Source organism: Lepisma saccharinum, chromosome 29 (assembly GCF_977018435.1).
Source record: "Lepisma saccharinum chromosome 29, izLepSacc3.1, whole genome shotgun sequence".
NCBI lineage: Eukaryota > Metazoa > Arthropoda > Insecta > Zygentoma > Lepismatidae > Lepisma > Lepisma saccharinum.
In genome coordinates this window covers 34,837,973-34,859,785 of record NC_139257.1, presented here as the reverse complement: position 1 = coordinate 34,859,785, position 21,813 = coordinate 34,837,973, and the positions used below count along the sequence as shown (strand labels likewise).

Genomic DNA, 21,813 nt, shown 5'->3' with positions numbered 1-21,813 from the left:
GCATTGTTCCATTAAAAAAGGTTCCTGCACCGTATTTAAATTCAGCCGCAAACAATCTTCCTGCAAAAAAAAAGTTAAAATCAACCGGAAAAAGAATTCCTGCACAGGGTTTAAATTCATACGGAAAAAAAGTCCCTGGACCGAATTGAGGCCTAAAACCCATTTACACTAGTTGATTTTCTCTCCCGGATGGGAAATGAATTTATTTACAATTCCTGGACCGTTAACAACCCTAGGATTGTTAAAGATCAAGGAACGCATACATTCTAATTTGTTCTATAGGGTTGGTTGGTTGATTTGGGGTTCTAAGTCCACTTTATGCACAGTAAGGCTAATCGGGGCTGGACCTACAGTTTAAAGTGGGATCCGATCCACTATGTGCCTCCAGCGGGTATCGAACCCGGGACCCCTTGATTACAAGGCGACGACGATACCACTGCGCCATCGGGGAGGCCCTGTTCTATAGGATTCCGTAATAGGACCGGAACCTTTTTTCTCGCACAATTTAAATTCGTACCAAGTTGCGAATTGTTTCATTTCAATACGGAACTTCGACCCTATTTAAACTGATCCAGAAAAAAATGTTCGTTAACCGTATTTAAATTCATCAGGAAGTAAGGGTCCTGGACCGAATTTAAATTCATCTGGAAAAAATATTCCTGCACCGAATTGAAAACTTTACAGATGAAAAGCTTCCTTACGGTCCAGAATCCATTTACGCTTGCTGATTTTCTCTCCTGGACCTGAATTGAATTTATTTAAAATTCCTGGACCTTTAACAACCCTGGCCCAACAAATGCAGACGCTGTGGATGCTGCTTAGGCGGGAAAGTTGACTACACATACAAATAGGATTAATCCGAAGTTACAAGGGTCGTTCAAGGTTGACCAAGACTTTTATTTATATACAGGAAATATACATACAACTGCATAGAAGCACCATACTATGTCAGTTTTTCAAAGTATTCCACCTGAACATCCAGACACCGTTGCCGTCGTTGTGGAAGTTCCTTGATGCCTTTGGCGTAGAAAGAAGTAGGTTGCTGTCGTAACCACTGCAGGACAGCGTTCTTGAGTTCCTCATCTGTCTGGAAGCGCGTCCTCCCGCCCTTCACTGAACTGTTGACACCATTCGTACACTCTTGCCCGTGACAGTGTTTGTTCACCATACTGTGCTTGCAGTCTACGCCAAATTTCAGCAGGTTTCACTTTCTACTTCACGAGAAATTTCATTCTACACCGCCTTTCCACAGCAACAGATACACTACATGCCGCCATCTTTGTTTACATTACTGCGCATGCGCCAAATGCGTCCCAAGGGATCATGGTTTCTCGTAAGGAATCATGGTCTGTCCTGCCGAAGTAATGCAGCGCTACATTGATTAATTAATATTTTACGCACGAAAGTCTTGGCCAACCTTGAACGACCCTTGTATATAACGAATAATAGTAACTTACATAATAATATCATGAAATATGGAGAGCCAAATTACTTATCAAGCATTTTCTGTTATTTGTCTATCCTAGTGGGAGCGAAAATCTTTTGCCCTTGGAGGTGAACTCTGTGCTTGCAAATTCAAAACAGCATTTTCTAATTTTCATTTCAATTTGGGCTGACAACTCCGTGGTGGAGTGGTTAGCAGGTTACGCTACGAAGCAGAGTATCCGGGGTTCGAATCCCGGCCTGGGCATGTGTCTTCTTTGTAATGGTCCTTTCATCAATTTAATCTTAACTCATTCTCATCTTCACGATTAGCCAAAAATTTTCAGAAAAGTGATGTAAAATGAACCAAGTCAATCAATCATTTCTATTTCGTTATTTTACGCCGCTTTTCTACCTCTTGGGTTAAATGCGACGATGAGATTGAATGATGAACCGAAGGAATAGCGAGGCGAGAGACATGATGCAACCACACCTGTTAGAGGTCCGAACCTGGGACCTCTGGTTTCGTAGCGCGTTATGTTCATGCTTCGGGAGTGGAATCCTTTGAATGTATAACTATAAAAGTAGAGTGAAAGAATGCAACACTGTACTGTGCAAAAAAGCAATGTTTAGTTCCTCTAAAGAAAACTACAATTATTCAGTAACATTAATTTTGAAGGACAAAGCCTGCGAAGTGTTTTTCCATTCGGTGACGCGAGGTCATCACATCGAGTCCCACCTAGTTTTGAGAGTGGAATTCGCTTACATATTGATTTCAAGTAGCTTCCCAATTGTCCTCACGATGTTGGGCCATCACAGATATTTTGGAGTTCCTACCAGGGATCGAACCTTGAATCTGTCGTACCAAAGACGAGAGCACAATAGTTCTAGAGCGCGGGAATTTTGTTATTTCTATTGCCATCATATAATCAGTTTCTCACTCACAAAGATTACTTTTAAGAAATTAGATGTGTGCATAAAATTTCATATATATCGTCATCATTCTCCAATGTGTACAGTACGACGCCACAAAAGACTCGGGCATGTCCCATGGGATAGTGATTAACGGTGTCGCCTTGCACTAAAGGGCGCCGGATTCGATTCTGGTATAAACAATATAAGGGATGCCTATCTTGAACTCATTACACAAACATTTCATTTTCGCACCGTTGTCATACTTGTACACCTGATTTCAACACCCTTTTATATGTAAACCCACGGAAGAGGGTTTTCTCTACTTCTCAATTTTCTTCAAACAAATTTAAAAATCTAAGGAGTAAGGACTAATGACATTGTTCTTGGTATCTCAAATCTGACATAAGAGAAAATACATGGATTTTTAAAGACTGTCTAGATGCCATTAAATTAATGCGTTCATTGTGCATTTAGATTCCCGAATAATGGCCGCGGATTTTGCGAGTCTATATTCGTAAATTTTAGGGGGCTTCTTCTCTTCCAACAAGATATATATATATATATATATATATATATATATATATATATATATATATATATATATATATATGCTTACAGGCCGAAACCAAGTGTTAGGTAATAATCAAAATCTAATTATTGATAACAACTCATTTGAAACAGTTTCCAAATTCAAATACTTAGGAGTAATATTAACAAATGTAAATTATATTAAAGAGGAAATAAAAAGTAGGCTTAATTCAGGAAATGCATGTTACTTCTCTCTTCATAAACTTTTGTCTTCTCGTTTAATATCTAAGAAACTAAAAGTTAAAATATACAAAACAGTAATTTTGCCTGTAGTATTATATGGGTGTGAAACTTGGTCCCTTACATTGAAAGAGGAACATAAATTGAGAGTATTTGAAAATAAGATCCTTAGGAAAATCTTTGGACCTAAAAGGGATGAGGAGACAGGTGAGTGGAGAAGGCTACATAATTTAGAACTACATAATTTGTATTCATGTCCAGATATTATTAGAATGATTAAATCAAGAAGACTTAGGTGGGCAGGCCATGTGACACGAATAGGAGAGGAAAGAGGAGTTTACAGGATTGTTGTTGGGAAACCTGATGGTAAGAGACCTATAGGAAGGCCAAGACGAAGATGGAGGGACAACGTTGAGATGGACCTAAAGGAAATCGGTAGGAATGGAAAAGAGTATATAGATCTTGCTCAGGATAGGGACAGATGGAAGGCCTGTGTTGCTGCAGCCATGAACCTTCGGGTTTAAGAAGGCCAGAGAGTTAGTTAATATATATATATATATATATATATATATATATATATATATATATATATATGTATATATCACACATACTGTACATATATGTAGGCCTGATAGAAGAAAAACCTTAAGTTTTGGGCCCTCCCAAACTGATCAACCTAGCTACGTCCCTGCTCAACACATGGTTTTAGAACTTTTTACACATAAAATGTTTCTGAATTGGAAATATGTGTTTATTTTGTAACTTATTTAGAACTTTAATGTTTCTGAATTGGAAATATGTGTTAATTTTGTAACTTATTTAGAATTTTTTACACAAAATGTTTCTGAATTGGAAATACTTGTTTATTTTGTAACTTATTTAGAACTTTTTACACATAAAATGTTTCTGAATTGGAAATATGTGTTAATTTCGTAACTTATTTAGAATTTTTTACACAAAATGTTTCGGATTTGGAAATACGTGTTTATTTCTTAACTTATTTAGAACGTTTTACACATAAAATGTTTCTGAATTGGAAATATGTGTTTATTTTTTAACTTATTTAGAACGTTTTACACATAAAATGTTTCTGAATTGAAAATATGTTTATTTTTAACTTATTTAGAACTTTTTACACATAAAATATTTCTGAATTGGAAATATGTGTTTATTTTGTAACTTATTTAGAATATTTTACACAAAATGTTTCTGAATTGGAAATATGTGTTTATTTTGTAACTTATTTTGAACTTTTTACACATAAAATGTTTCTGAATTGGAAATGTGTTTATTTTGTAACTTATTTTGAACTTTTTACACATAAAATGTTTCTGAATTGGAAATGTGTGTTTATTTTGTAACTTATTTAGAACTTGTTAGGCTACACATGAAACGTTTCTGAATTTGAAATATGTGTTTATTTTTTAACTTAAGGTAAGCATCCTAACCACACTAACTGGGTGTTGCAAGTGTTAGATAAGGTCTACATAACTGATTGGGCGCCGTGAAATAATCTTGAAACACTAAGAGCGCCGTGAGAGGAAAAAGTTTGGGAATCACTGCTCTAAATGATAGTGAAACTTTGTCACAGGCAATTTGAATGGGTTCTAGCTTACCCCAATGTTATTACCAACCCACACTCATCCAGTGGCGACGCCTGAATGACTTCAGTACTTGCAACAATGGTTTGAGGGCGCGAATAACATAATTTGGGGGGGACATGATTTTGAGGGGGATGGGCACCCCCTGGAAACATCTGCTTCATGAGTGTCACAAACCTAACACACGCGCGCACATATACATTTCTAGGTTCACAAAGGCACCGCCGAGAATGTAAAAGACAAGTACTTTGTTGATTATGTTTGCACTTGTGTTATCTGACGGCCAGGTTCAGAACTTGTGACGGCATGGGACGATAATACATAGCGTAACACACGGAATCCCAACAATGAAGCAAATCCAAAAGGCACACTCGGAAGGCAACGAAACGTCTGGTTCAAGTAAGGTTCTGGTCGATGTGCGTTTGTAGGGAATGTCTGTCGGTCATGGAACGAAACGTGTGCATATACGAAATGAACTGCCGATGCAACAGGCCGAGAACTAATTATGACGATAATGCACTTCGTTGCTAGATCCGAGTAGCGATTCTTGTTTCTCGGACATTTCACTTTCTACATTCTTGGTATGTAAGAGGTGACCCTTTCAAAAATCACCCAAATGTCAATTTCACGTAGTACACCCAGGACAGGACTGCATTTTGCACTAACGAGGATCTGGCGTCTGAACTCATGGCCAGTATAATCTTTGCACAGTATAATCTGTGTTATGTGCTATCCTTGTGTGTTTGTGATTGTTATTTGTCTATCGATCACTATTTATCTTCATCTTCTTCTTCGCCGGCCCCGTGACGGAGTGGTTAGCTCATCGCGCTACGACACCAGGGGTCCCGGGTTCGAATCCTAGCCTGGGCATGGATGTTTGTGAGTGTCCATTCATCAATTTATCAATTTCATCATGCCATCACTCATCTTCACAAATTAACCAAAAGGGGCACAAAAACCGAAAATAAATCAAAAAAATAATAAATTATTTTCATCTTCGCGATTAGCCAAAGTGACAGAAAAGCAAAGTAAAATAATTGAAATCAATCAATCCACATTCTTCATTTTAGTAAATTTCTCGCAATTTTTTTTTTCTTCTTACAAAGTTCATTTACTTCCATCAATTCCAGTTGATATTATTTTCAACATATTGTGATTCAAATTTGTATAATTCGTTTTGTGGCATGCAGTAGCGGCGTCTGCCTATTCGCACGTGCACACCCAAATAAATCTGCAATGCAATTATTTTTTATTATACTTATTTACTGAACACCATCTCCTTCAAAACATCAAATGTTCCCACACCCCATCGGCTTTGATTTACCAGCGCCTGCCGCTGAGATACGTTTAGCATCATTTACCAATACAGTTAGCATCATTATGGACGCAAAAAAAGAGAGCGAGTATTTGAGAGGGGTGATGAAACACTTCTTCTCGACGCGAGGCTGAAGTGCACACCCATAAAGTCAGACCATCAGCCGCCACTGGTGGCATGTACAAGTACCAGTTTTGATCATTGTAGATTTGTTTCGTTTTGCCAACATTTTCATATGAGTACATTTAGAACAGAACGTGTTTCCTAAAATTTCAAACAGAACGATTTTTTCTAGCAGACGCTTATGAAGCATATCCTAACTACACGTAACAGAACATGAAAAAGACATTGGCGCGCATCTCGCCAAGACTCGTGACACACAGGCAGCAGGAAATCATACTAATTGCTGATTCTGCCCATATCAAAACACAAACTACCATCTGGAGTACGTTTGACACGGCAGAGAAAGGATTTGCCAGTATTCTAGCTCGACGTGCTACAAACCTGCCTCACAAAGTTGTATACGCAGTGCGAGTTCTGATGAAAGATAACACTATATACAACTTATGTCAAGTTACAAGGTGCATTGTGTAACGGTGTTTGTGTGTTCATCTTGCAGGGGTGCTGTGAAGAACCAATCAGAATGCCGAAGGAAGATCCCGAGGTGGTTGAGCTTAGTAGAGAACTGGAAGGCTTGATCAGCAAGATCAGGGTAAGTTATTACCAGTATGAATTTGAAAGTTATTTTCATACTTTATTCCTTACAATTAAGCGAAAATGTCGACAAATTATACTAATGTTGTTATAATGTTTGTGACGTTGTGCATGTGTCGTTCGTTGCAAGTTATAAAAAAGCAGAAATCTTGCTATTTTTATTACTTCAACAGAATAACCACAGTAACAATTGCATTAGATTGAAAAATGCAGGAACCAAATCAGAACTACATATTTTCCTATTCTTCCATAGTTTTCAAAATTCCGAAAATTAGAAATTACATCTTATGACAAAAATGTCCCCATATCTTTCAAAGACTTTTCTTGAACGAAGTGAGTAAAAATTAATAACAAAATTGAATAACTGTCCATTTCAGTACACTAACTGTTTGGTAAAAACAACAACTATAAACGCTACTCAAAATCATTCCGGAATACAGCAACAGCACTGATAATAACTGTGAGGGAGTGTGGGTTGATGATAAAACTAATGAATGTCTCAGGCCAGCTATTTATCGCTACGACCTTGTTAAGGGTATTTATCAGGTGAACGAACTAGATCAAGGTTTAATATCTGTATTCGTTTCTAGAAAATGGAGTTGGACCGTGCTAATAGTATAGTATGTTTATCAGGCAGGGAATAAGTAGGCCATGTAAAAAACCCGTCGGTACAAATTGTTTAGCAGTTCCTGCTGCTTTTTTGTTTCTTACCTACTTCATGCATGCCCTTTACTTATTTTAGACCATTTTGCCTGGTTTCTTAGCTGAATCGGCCGATGCATTCTAGCAAATGAAAGAGGTGATTTCAAAACTGGGGCGATGTGAAGTCCGAATCCATAAAGAACATTGGGGAAACCAGACTAAGGCCGTGTCCGAATCGGCAGCTGCTGCCTCCTAGAGCACAGTTCCACCCGCACCCTAGTCCGAATCCGCGGAACAGGTGGAATGCACGCTTCAACTCGCTGTAGCGCGGTGTCCTGACAAAACGTACCACTAGGGTTTTCGCGACGAAACGTACCACTCAGATAAACAGCTACCTGTGAAGGATCCACCAATAACTTCAAAATATTTACTCCGCGACAAAACGTACCACTTCAAGGAAAACGCTTGAACTTGCCCTTGACATGTCAGACATTACAACACGGTGTGCTATCCAGCAACCAGCTAGGTTATTCGTTTTACCTCATTAGTCATTACGACTTTGGTCTCTTAGGTGGAATATTCAGTTGGGAGCATGAACATGGAAATAGAGCTAAGTGTTATTAATATAGCTTTCATGCGAATTTCCTGGTTGGTTGCTTTCATATTAGTTTAAGTTAGGTTAGGTTAGAGTTTGGAACGCTTTACTTATTTTTCATAGATGGTACTTTTAAGTGTTGTAGTAAACAATTTTCTCAGATTTACAGCATCCATGCAGATTTTGGAAGCATGGCTGAAGAAACAAATATCAATAACCCCGTAGTTTTTGCTCTATTGCCCAATAGGGATAGAGAGACCTATATTTGCTTGTTTCGACTGATCATTGAGCCTGTTCCGAAGTGGAAATCAGAAAGAGTGAACGTGGATTTTGAATTGACAGCCATATATGCGATTCGCCAAGTGTTTCCTTCGACAGAAATCAGTGGGTGCTTCTTCCATTTTAAGAAATGCCTTTGGCGTAAAGTTCAAGATATAGGACTTTCAAGTGTGAAAGTTCGCATCGCAAATATTTTAAGACTCATTAGAAGACATTTCGCAGGTAGCTGCTCAGGTGGTAGGTACATTTTGTCGCTGGTACGTTTTGTCGCGTATTCCTGTAGCGCAGCTATATTCTAACTTTCACTTTGTAGAGGCGATGTTTATCGAATAAACCGTACGAAATCCTGGAGGATGAGGGGGCAGGGCAATCTTGACCTCAAGAGATGAGTAATTAGTTTTGACTTCAAATATACACATCATCTGATCCATGATTCATTCTCATCGTTACTGTTAGTTAAAAATGAATAAAAACGACACAACGATTAAATGCTAGGATTAAATATAAAGATTATAGGAAAAATTGCTGAACTTCCAACACAATGCAAAGTTCTTCAAAGACATATAGGGTGAGGCAAAAGTCCAGCACCACCCTTTTAATTTGAAAACGGCTTGACGGAGGACGATGAAACTTCGGATAGCCTATAGGTAATGGGAGTAGGGGGCACACCAGATGGGGCTAGTATCCATCACGGTGGCCATCTTGGAATTACCTTCAGATTTTCAAATGGGAAATAGGAATATGAAATTATTTTCCCCATAACTTTATTTGGTGAGGATATTTTGACAATTGAGGTTCCTGTGTTATACACATTCTTTCTTTTATCTAATGCAATTTTTACTTTCTTTATTCAGTTCCAATAACTATATGATATTTGAAGGGCTCGGGTGTAAAACATGGTAAGTGACAGCTATACTGTAGATAAATTGTTTTCGTGTTGTGTTTACCAATTTCAGAAGACTTCACTGAGTCTAATGCAAATTATATTACATGGCAATTGCACGTGGAAATTGAAGGATGGCACATTTTACTTTGTAACTTAAAAATGACCAAAATGTCACTTACCAGAGCCCTTCATTTATTTTTATTGCTTTTTGTAAACTTGAAGGTGTAGGTTTCCAGGGGGTTGTGGGATCAACTGGTCGGTTCGGCACCCCTTTCCCACAACGCCCATGTCCAAGGACTGCTACAGAAGTCCCGGGTTCGATCCTGGTGATTCGGATCCCAATTTAAGCTGTAGGTCCAGTCCCGGTTCGCCTTTTCTGTGCATAAAGTGGACTTAAAAACAACAAAGCAAATAAAAAGATCAAGCCACGGACTGTTACAATCTTACTCATGCTTTACCCTCCATGTGAATAACATGACATAAAGTGATGATGAAGTGTCAAACTGTTAGAGATGTTCTGTGGATTCTGGCAAACTTTACAGGGAATGTCGATTCTCTCTGTAGTTTATAGATAACGCCAACAGCTAAGATCTGCAGTTCGAGGAACAAATAGAAGGACTTTCTATTCTCACATCCTCGTCTTTCTTCGCTTCCTACTGGCTCAAAGAGAAGGAAATTAAACACATTTCTTGGGAGGAGAGAGGAGCTGCCATCTAGTGATGCGTGAAGTTGTGGAATGGAGCAAACCGGTACGGTTGCGGTTAGAAAACAGTTTGTGAAGAAGGAAGATAATCAATTTTCACACTTTCGCCCCGTTTCTTCGCTACTTTGCTTCGGTGAGCGGTTCACTCTGCCGAAGGAACGTTAAAAGTGAGGTGTGAAGAAAGTGGGATGATAGATTTTGCCCTCGCGACTTGGCTTGCGGTGTTAGAATTTCACGCTTCAGGTGACAACTTTGATGACGTAGTGACATGGAATGAGTTGGGAACCTAGGGATGAAGTAGCAGAGACTTTGTTTTTGTATTTCTAACCACATTGTGTGAGCTGTTTTGCAGATTCAGTCTTTTATATAAGGCTCGACTTTCACTTAAACAAACCAGCAGGCCCGTAGATAGAACTGACCGCCAGGGGGGGGGGGGGGCTCACGAGTTATCAGGGGGGCTTTGTAAACCAAGTCAATTTTCAAAAATTTAATAGTATTAAATGAAAGTAAATTATGTTTGTCGGGGGTCATTAAGTTAATTTAAAATATAAAATTTAGAAATATCATACAAATACTACATTTTTTTTCTATATCCTCTAAAATATCTATTGAAGTGTAAATAGACTGCTACTGACACCATCCCTTAATACACACACTCCATACTATTTTTGATGATACAGATATTGATATCATACATGTTAAAATGTACAATATTAACTTCAATCATAGTGCCTACCGTACATTCCACCCCGGGCCAAAGCAATAAAACTTGGGATCTGTTGACATTTGATGCGGAAGGAATGTGGATAATGACATCAAAGTCACAGATTTCCGTCAAACGAGAGGCTGCAACATGGGCAGGGAAGGTACAGATAAAGAAGGCTCCCTATGAAAGAACTTTCTAAAGTCTAGAGAATCTTCTAAAAACTTGCCGCTGCTTAGACTTCTGCTCATAGACAAGATGAACGAACGAAGTCGTGAACAAATTAATATATTCTGTCTACATTTTCACTTTTCACCTCAAACAAATTAGAATACAAAATAGTTTTACCTAATGTCAAGGGGGCTGGCAGCAGCCCCCCTGGACCCTGCCTGGCTACGGGCCTGCAAACCAGACTTCCTTTCTTTAAAAAAAAGAAGACTGATTAAGGGCGAAAAGGATGTTAAACTTCGGAATAACTGCGAAAGGGCTCACCATCGGAATAAAGAGATTTTGTTTTAAGTCCACTTAATAGGTTAATAGGTATTGAACTTATAGTTTAAAGTGCGGTCCGAACTAAAGTGCTTCCACCGGGTATCGAATCCTTGATTACAAGGCGACGACGTAACCTCTAGGCCAGGGAGGCCCACAGGAAAAGAAGGTAAAACAAAAGCGTATAACAATCAGTGGCAGCGATTAGGCGGACGTGGGGGGAATTGCCCCCAATTTTTGTCCTTCATTATGTCCTCTAATGTTAAGCCTTGTCTACCAAGAGGAAATAAACTGTCCTTAGTAACCCAATAATTTAGAAACTACATGGAACAAATGCATAGACATGAGCTTACGACTATACAAAAGACACATAATTCTATCCCATACGACGAGAATTATTAAATATGATGGAGACTGAAATGCAACACCTCAATTGTCGCGTTTAAAGGTAAGAAGAACCTTTATGGTTCGCCTCCAATTGTTGTTTTGATAATGAAAAGCAGATTCATATCGTTCAATGTGTGCTTTTCCTCTTAACAAGTGGAAATAGCAGACATTCGAGTGGTGTGCCCAGGATTTTCGAAAGGGAAGGGGGGGTACGTGTACTTTTTAGTAGTCATTCCTGAAGTCCTCATTTTCCCACCTTTTCCTGCCTTTCCTTTCTTTTTTTTTCAAACAATTTTGAGCTTAAGCAGAATTATGATCCTCACCACCCCTCCTTGAGCACGCCACTGGACACTCGGAAGAATCTTGATGACTTCATACAAACCCTGCCGTGGTTGTAAACATAGGGATGGGGGATGAAAAAAGGGCCTGTTATGACCCAGATCTTCAAGAGTGTGGGCAAGTACAGGTCGTTGGACCTGTCTGCCTGTTCGGAAGCGTTCGGCTGTTCTCGGCACCGGCAGAGACCAGAGAGATTCGCACCATTCTGCGACGAGCTGGGCCGACGAATACCATTGCCTTCAATAGGAAACTTGCCGGGAGGGTTCGGCGTGAGGGGTAGTACTGGGGCCTAAATTAGCGAATCTCTTGCGTATTTCGAGCTGTTTCATGTTGTCGCTTGGCTTATTTCGCACAAATTTGCGAGTATTCTGACTTATTATTTTTACTGCTTCTCTAGAATATATAAAATGCAATATTTTTATTATTTTATTTGGTCATCGCCGCATCTCCCGATGACCGGACGCCTCGCCTCTAACTTGTAGTAAGTAAAGAATCGACCAGGACTCGAACCCGGGTCTCTGGCGTATCGTGCCATTGCCATATCAACTCCAGAACCTTACAAGTCTGCAAAATGCAGTCCAAGGGTGTACTATGTGCAAGGGAAGTAGACATTTGGGTGTCTTTACAAATGGCCACCCCCAGGGTGCGAAATCATTGAAAACTGGTGGGGGGAGAAAGTTCTTCATCTACAAACCCCCTCCCCACAAACATGTGTAAATTATACGATATACATATTTGTGATGTTATTAAAAATAGAAATAAATTACCCAATTAAAATATATTATTATAATTAATTACATGAATGAAATTAATTTCTTACTTTTATACATATCAGATATCGTAAAGGAGCTATCTAATTCCTTTACTGACTGGTTAAAGATGTTAATAAATTATGAAATAGTTCAAAAGGTTATATTATATGTAAGTTCTTGTTAAGTTTGTGCTTTATGTTAATATAAATCAATTCGATTTCATAGTTATTATTTTTTTGCCTTCTTTTTTTACTTTTTTTGTGCGTATTGATGTAGATTTGATGACTAAAGGTGGTAAACGTTGTAAGTGCCAAAATCGAAAGTGTTGGGAAATCGCATCAGCCCGTAAGAACGTTCACACTAGTGACCTCTTTACACGCCCTTTGAACTAGTACTTAGAGGGCTACCAGCCACTTTTCACGTTTACCACATTATAACGCATGGCACATTGCACAGTTTAACGTGGAAAACGATGTTTGAATTATTTTGGCACTTACAGCGTTTACCAATTTTAGTCTTCATTTGTTGAGAGAGAAAGCATTCAATACTCACAACTACACTAATTTGTGTGCGTTTTCGATATTATTCTTAGTAAATTATATTTGAAATTAAAAGTAAGTGCTTACCATTTGTTTGTTATAACAAAAAGTCTCTCCCCCTGGAAATTTTTGGTGGGGGAATTTTTGAGGCCAAGATTCTTGGTGGGGGGAAATCCTCCCGTTCCTCCAGGATTTCGCACCCTGGCCACCCCTTACACCTCGGGTTATCAGGACATGACGTAAAAGTGAACAGTATAAAAATAAATTAACAACAAACTATATTTGTTTTTTTTTAAATTTCATTCATCGTTCTGACAAATTGTTCATTGCAATCTCCAAGCTTTGCTTTATATCAGCGTAGCTACACTGCACTTAATTTAATATTATCTATCATAATATGATATCATCCTCTTTCCTGGACTCTTTCCCTGTTAACCATTCCTTCCAGTGAGTCTTTTAGAAGGCAGGCTCCTTCTTAGCCAGTCCTAGCCAGTATTTTTTCTTTCCTGACTACTTCTCCAGCATTGTTCTTTCAACTATTTCCAACACATTTTTATTCCTTACTTTGTCCGTCCATTTCACACGCTTCATTATTATTTCCATATCCTTGGGAAGATTCTTGGACTCGAGTCACTGCATGAGTGAATATCAAATTCATATTTTTTAAAGAAAATTTTGTTTTTGGTATTTCGTTTCGTAGTACAGTGGGATCCATGAGTATTGCCGTGCAAATTGTCCATGACTATTGTCAATAATTTTTCGCTTACATCCTATGTGCTTTTAAGCGATGGATTTTTATGTATGCTGGTGCAGAAGTTATCAACAGCTTGTTTTGAGTTTTCTTTTAATTCTTGAAGCTCCTATTGGGTCAAATAAAGTGCACGAACATGGTGATGGACAATTTGCACGGTAATATTCATGGATCCCACTGTACAGTTAACATAAGTTCCCTGCAAATTACACTCAATTTTTCGATCTAAAGCACTTCTTTTATCCGTTATTCTGTGGAAATAAAAACTAAATATATGTTATTTCTGTTATCGACAATCAAAATAAGAAAGTTTTGTTTTTTCTAATTTGAAATGAATGGTCTTTCCCCTGCTCGACCATGAGCGTACCCAGACTTTTTCCCAGGGGGCAAACAAAGCCTTACTGACAGTGGCGTGCCAAAGGGAGGGGGGGAGTCAGAGGTGGTCATAATGCTCCTTTGGTTCAGTATTCCTAAAATAAACTATATAGAAAAAGAAAAAAGGCAGGAAAATATAGCAAAGTAAGGACTACTACTAAAGAAAAATATACGTAACCAGGCCCGTACCCAGGATTTTTTGAGGGGGGCCAGCCCGAAACCAACCTTGGTTATATATATATATATATATACTTGTCATGAAATATATGTCAATTATTAAATAATTAATTAATATAAACAAATTAATTTGCTACATTTATAAACTAGGAAATTAATTCCTTTAACGACTGGTTCAAAATGTCAACAAATTAGAAGATAGGTGAAATGTTTTTAATAAGTGTTAGATATTATTTAATTATTGCTTTTTATTAAGTGTGTTATTGTTCACATCTGCAAAATCGATTGCAAATTAAAGATAAAGATGGAGGGACAAAAAATGAGAAATTTTAAGAAGACATTAGTTTCCTATTAAATTAACGTGTAAATGCTGTTTTATTCCCGACGAAAGGAGGTGAGAAATGAAGGAGAAGTAAGAGGTCGGTCTAATTTCTATGTTTCAGGGGTCTAGGGTGACAATGACAACCACCTTCGCAGCTACGGCTCCATTTCTTACTAGTCCAATTTCATATAATTTTAAAATCTTATCTATGACTGTAGAAGTACGTTTTTACCCCATGCTGTTACCAGCCCTAAACAAAGAGAGAGAGAGAGAGAGAGAGAGAGAGAGAGAGAGAGAGAGAAAACAAGAGATGTATGCAACATTTACGCATAGGCTGACATCATTCTTTGTTATTCCTTCTTTGTATGTGTTTATGATGTTATTCTTAGTAAAGTACGTTTCAAGTCCAAACTAATTGCTTATCTTTGTTGTTATAACACAAACTTTTACCCTCGGAAAATTTTAATAGAACAAGATCGTTGGTGAGAAGGTGGGAGATTCCCCTTCCGTCATGGGAATTCCTACCCTGAATGTGACCACCAACGCTATGGAATTATTCTTGTAATGAAGAACATGTCTGAATGTGAATTAACCACAAAAAGAGGACACTTTCTCATCAAGACTGCAGTTCGAAAAAAGTCAATACAGGGAATAAATATGATGCACTGTCCCGACCAAATTGGAACATTTAGTAGCTTCGCATAAATGGTTTTAAAACTAAAATTACTAAATATAGTAGACTGCAGACTTCTGGAGTCTGCCTCTCTCCAGAGACAACCCATTCATTTATACAAGAAGAAAATCTAAATTCTTGCGAAATCTTAAAAAAATTATCCATGTTATTTTTGTAGGTTTGCTTCAAAATATTTCATGGCTCGAAGGGGGCATGGCCCCCTTGGCCCCCACTGGGTACGGGCCTGTACGTAACCCTCCCCTTTCGAAAGTCATGTATATGCCACTGCTTACTGATGAAAATTGACATTGCTCTCTTGGCTATCCCAGCCCAGTCCGGCCATGAAGAGGGAGACAGAGAAGAAAAGAAGGGGAAGAGAGGAAAAGAAAGAGAAACGGAAGAAGGTAAAGAGGGGAGAAAGTAAAGGAGAAAAAAGAAACATAAAATATAAAATCCTGTTTGTTTTCTATAGAGAGGATTGCCAGGTTACCAAGATAAAAATAAGTGACCAAATCATAATCACAAGTTGAAATTTAGAGACAACATTGGGGAAAAAAGCAGTAGCCTTCCACTTACCTTCAGAGCAAGCAAAGGCTCCCGGGTTCGATACCCAGCGGAGGCACATACTGGTTCGGAACTTCGTATCCCCCTTTAAACTGTAGATCCAGTTCCGATTAGCCTATCTGTGCCTAAAGTGGACTTATAAAAACAACCTTTTAAGTAGCATCCATGCAACACGCTACCGTAAGAGAGTAGAAACAGCGCAGAGAAGATAGCGATTACGATTACAATAGTGGGGAAGCGGAACCGGAATGAATATGTCCCCACAATGCAACGCCGCTGGTGATAGGGCTGTACATTGGGATCCATGAGTATTTCCGTGCAAATTGTCCATGACTATTTTCATTAATTTTTCTCTTACATCATGTGTGTTTTTAAGCGATGGATTTTTATGTATGCTGGTGTAGAAGTTGTCAACAGCCTGTTTTGAGTTTTCTTTTAATTCTTGAATCTCTTATTGAGTCAAATAAAGTGCACGAATATGGTGATGGACAATTTGCACGGTAATACTCATGGATCCCACTGTACGTCCCGAGATGTGGGACATATTAATTACATACAGGGGACTGTTCCTTAAAACCCGAGACACCTGGCAACCCTGCCTATAATGCAACATCTTGTAAAAGGGGTTTATATTTAAAAAAAAAAAAAAAAAAAACTCCCTATTTCTTATTCGATTTCTGCCGTTGTTATACATAAAATAGACATCAAACCAAACGAAGGAACACACAATTCTGTTCATCAGAACACGAATGCCGTCAATATAAATGGATTTTATTTTTAATCTCGTTCTGTTACAGGAGTCACAGAAACAGGTCGCAGACACAACGCTCGAATCGGCATGCAGTGGGGTTGCGGATGCACCAAAAGTGCGACTCACCACGCGAAAGCTGCTCAGGGGACATATTAATAAGGTCAACTCCGTGCACTACAGTGGGGACAGCAGGTAAGATTGTGGATTTGAAGGAAAGTAAACTGATTATATGAGACAGGCATGTTGTGTTTTTTCTCGTGTAAAAACAGTATGATTTTACAGTACTTTTGAATACTTTTCTACGCAAACATAAATCTAACGGGCATTCATCAGTTTGCAACTCACGCAAGATCTATGACACCACTACGAAACAGTTTGAAACGTAACTTGTATGAGACGTTGACTAGAGTCACCTAACGGATTGTTACCAAACTACTGTTGTTACATAAGATTCTTACGGGTACAGTGGGATGTACAAGTATTGCTCGGAAAATTGTCCACGACTACTTCCACTAATTTTCTCTTTCATCATGTTTTTAAGGAATGGATTTTACGTATGCTGGTGCAGAGGTTGTCAGCAGCTTATATGTCGTTCCGTTTCAATTTATCAAGCTCTGATTGCGTAAAACAAAGAAAATAAACATCGTGGTGGGCAATTTGGTTGCTAATATTTTTGCATCCCACTCTGTCCTCCACCCCAATCAAGTTTAACTTCAAGAAATACTCTTTTCTTTCTTGTATGTACATACTAACTACACGAGAAATCTATAATCGAATACAGAGACTAATTTTACCAATTCAAGTTAATATCATTTCCATATAGGCCTATTAAGTAATTATGTTTCGTTTAAATCTGCCAATTGATCGAGTTCACGAGAAAAAATTTGTACGCCTTTCACCTGGATCCTTACTAATTTGCACCATACCTGGCAAGGATACCTGGTGTCAAGACTTTTCTACGGGACTTTATTTGCTTTTATATTTCTGAACTATACCGTATAATAATAATAATAAGTTTTGTTAATGAATGTGGATAACGAATATAAGGTTTACAAGAAAACAGAATATATTATTAATGTGTCTTCAGCAATAAAGTGTGATTTATCACCGCCCGTGGAATCCAGTTCGCGGTGTGTTTTACAGAAAAGCGATGTCATTTCCTGATCCAGCTTTTTTCTTTTTTTAAATTTCTAACCGTACCACTTATTTTTCAATAGCAGTGTATCCATAGTAATGAATATTAAAAATAGATTACCAACGTGATTTTTTGTTTATTTCAACACCAAATATGATTATTTAATAGAATTTAAAATACAAAACGCAAAACAAACAATTCTGTCAATTAACTAAAAGAGATACAGTAGAGCGTCGATTATCCGAAGTAATTGGGGGACATGGGTGTTCGGAAAACTGGTTTGTTCGGATAATCGAACTGTACATGTTTATTTGCCAAAAAGAAGTACTGTACAGTAAATTTATTCATAAAAACAGGCATCTCTTTAAGTATGTATTACAAAGTAAAGTACAAAGGCAACTTTAGTAGGAATATATAGTATGTGGTACAGTTTATTAAACAAAAATATGTACATATTACATACGCATTTTGCATGAACAATACACACAGTACACAAAATTAACGTTTAAAAAAATCCTTTATTTTGGTCTGTCTAAGCAAGCCTACACGCTTACGAGCAGCTAAGTCACGTACTTTTTTCATTACAGATATCTGAAAGTGAGCGAGTACACAGTTCGGTTAAGCGGTCGTTCGGTTGACCGACGTTCGGATAATCGACGCTCTACTGTATGTAAGAATTATTGAAACAAAAGTTATTTTGATGTACAATTTACATTAACTCCAGACAGATAATAAAAATGAAAACACGAAAAAGTGCATAACAGCATATAGTGGATGAATGAAATGTGCATTTATATTTTCCCACATTCCTTGAACTTCCTTATTTTTTTTTGCAAGGTGAACAACCTTACGAGAGGATTTTATAACTACAAAGCGTTAAGTTTTATCGTAAAATTGCACGCTTTATGCTCGATGTGCAGCTAACGAATCTCACTGTTTAACCTAGAAGCAAGGAAAAAAAACTGCGGAGTTTATTGCTTGGAAAACAAATATGCTAACGACACAACTCCTTGGTAAAATTATGGCCAGTGAGACGCTTAGGAAAATATGCATCAAAGTAAATTCTTTAAAAATATGTTTAAACAAAGCAGCTGTTTTCACGGAACTAGCGGTAGTTTATGTAGCCTAACGGCAAAACCCTACCCGGGAGAGGGGAGAGGCACTTGCGTCACATACAAACAGGAGAAGTCCGACCTTCATTGTGAAGAGAGCTGATCGCTCCGAGACAGACACATATTTAGAAATATATTTCGGGGGTAAAAAGACAGAATAAAGAACAGAGATATGATAGCACCTATTCATATCTATCTTACGTGTAGTTAGATCACCAAAATACTTATAAAATAAACAACTGCCCTGGCAAGGAAATTAATGTCAAATAGATAATGAATTGAATAACTAGAAAGGATATTATTAATAAAGCGAGTTGGCTAAAAGTAAAGTTCTTGATTAATATTTTACACATATTATCGTAAGTAGGAGAGTGCATAAATCTTTTGTTCTATTCTTCATAGATATATATATTTCTTGACTGGCAATAAGTTCGTCGGACACAAGTATAATTTCATTATTTTAGTACTTCCTAAGTATTTCGGGGCGGGGGGGGTCAGAACCCCCTGGACCCTCCCCCTACATACGTTCTTGCTCCGAGACATTCACTCGGGCTTCTAATTCCTATAAAATAAGCTCTATAATATATAACCGTGCTGTTGCTATTATATTTATTATTAACAACAATAATAACCGGCCTCTGGCCAGTTATGTAGCGACTTCGAAATCAGAGGTCGCAGGTTTAAACCTTAGTCAAAGACATGGTCGTATCATTGTGCAGTGTTCGGAAGGTTAGTTTTTTTTAAAAAAAACAACAACGTAATTACAGTTACAGTTACTTGGCTCCCAATGTAACTGAATTATAGTTATAGTTCAGTCACCCATGAAAAAAGTAGCTCAGTTAAGTTACTTTTACAGTTTCTTTGTGCTGGATTGTTTTTTTTACAAAAATAAATACACTTAATCAATGATCACTCCCTGTAATAAATGATGGAACAAAATATTGAAGTCGTCGGGTGTAACTAGAAGTGACGAATTAAAAAAAATCGGATGTTCGAAATTTAATAATAATAATAATATAATAATACATTTTCTTTATTCAGCGGGCGAGGTTCAGCCAAGGGCTGCTCTGCCACCTAACCCTTGTCAATATGAGAATACATATGAGATGATTATAAACTTATGGAGCAGTAAGCTAAACGTAAAATAATAATAATAATAATAATAAATGAAGAAAGAAAAAAATACATAGGAATTAGTTGCAAAAAAAAGTGTAACTAGAAATAAAAAAGACAATAGTAATAATAATACAATACTACAATTCCTTATAGTGAGTGACTTGATACCTTCAGTATGTGCCCCGACTCTGCCATTGTTCCATTAACAGCAGATCTTTTATTTTACCTTTAGAATATAATGGGTTTTTTACACTAGCGATATTTGCAGGCAATGCATTCCATGCTTTGGGAGCCGAAAAGGAGAAAGAGGATTTGTAGGCCGTGGTAGAGTGATGGGGTAAATCGAAGTTGTTCCGCTTACGTGTAACATACTGATGGATTTCCCTACGGGAATGCATCTTCTCAAACAGGTACTGCGGTTTACCTTCTGTACTACGAAGGCTAGCTTCCTTGCCTTAGGCGAAAATCCTGTCGCCTTAGCATCCAGAGAAGACTTGTCGAATTTAGCTCTTCCCGCATATTACTAATGTTCGAGTTAACAGTTAAGGTGTCGAAATGTAGATACAGAAATGTGGAAGATAAAAATAGTAAAAGAACAACATACGTACATTCCAATGTAAACCAGCAATCACTTTTCAAATCCATTGTGCAGGTTCCTGATATTTAAAAAAAAATAAACCACCGTTGCCGCTGTATATCCAGTCAAGATAAGACAGCTTTCTGATTTTTTTAAGAACCTAAAGAATTGTTTACGTACGCCACTGATCTTTACCCATAGCACCCTTCTGACGACCGGGTCTCCTCCAAGAGTGTACGCTAGGAAGCGAGAGTCTATTTTTAAAAACGCGGCTTGCTGCGTCACACCACTGCAAACAGTGTTGGCGGGAGAAAACTGCTTGTTCCTTCCTGCTTTCCGTGCTGCGCTTGACAGAGGCAGTGTTGCTACATGAATGGGAATTGTTCTTGTTGCACTTAAGTTCATATCAAATTTTAAGTAAAAAAGGAAATTATATGAAAAATATAGATTTTGCCGGGAAATTTGAAGTTGTCGAATTCGAAATCTCTGTGTTTGTTTTACTTGCATGCCTGCGTTCATATTTTATTTCTATTATATCTAATTAATCTAGATGTGGTGTGTGATAATGATAAATATATACAATAAATACGAATTGTTGCGGTAAATCAGGTCAAATTTTGAGAATACGTCACTGTACCACAACCATGCAATTATATAACAATACTAATTGTGCAGGTTTAAACCCTAGCAACAGCCCACGAGGGCCACGGCCTACCTACCGACTATAGAGTGACCACAAAGAAAAAACCTTGGACGGAAAGTCCCCACGCAGCTTTCCCTTGTTCCCTTCAGCTCGGGCCATAAGGAAGCATGGCCCACTCTCCCCATATCCCCTCCACGTGGGAGTACGGTGCACAGGAGTCGCGGGTCTGCGCAGATTTCTTTGCTTGTGGTTCCACTATACCAGCCTCACTCCCACCTGCCAAGGTTGGAGATCATTCAACCACTGACATATATTCAGCACGACGAACTCCCATAAGTTGTTGTAGGTTCCCATGACTGGGTTACGCAACTCATTTGTAGCTCCCCAATTTCCTCACGATGGTGGCCGACCAGCGGTCCCATACACAGGCCGAAATCTCAAGAGATTTTCCCCAGGAGACTCGAACAAGCCCCCCCCATCCTAGCTGGATCCCAAACCATGAGGCCTTAGACCATCGGCCACGGTGCAGGACACACCATGCAACTGGAATATATTTTACTCTTGAGGA

At 38.2% G+C, this 21,813-nt stretch overlaps 1 protein-coding gene across 1 annotated transcript in view; it reads left to right on the top strand.

Annotated features, from left to right (window-relative positions):
• The window catches only part of Gbeta76C (guanine nucleotide-binding protein subunit beta-2), a 50,593-nt gene that overhangs the window by 20,135 nt on the left and 8,645 nt on the right, over positions 1 to 21,813 (top strand). Inside the window, exons 2-3 of the mRNA XM_083114533.1 lie at positions 6,641 to 6,733; positions 16,709 to 16,854. Coding sequence (XP_082970659.1) covers positions 6,665 to 6,733; positions 16,709 to 16,854 — 215 coding nt within the window. The 5' untranslated portion in view covers positions 6,641 to 6,664. The remainder of the gene's footprint in view (positions 1 to 6,640; positions 6,734 to 16,708; positions 16,855 to 21,813) is intronic.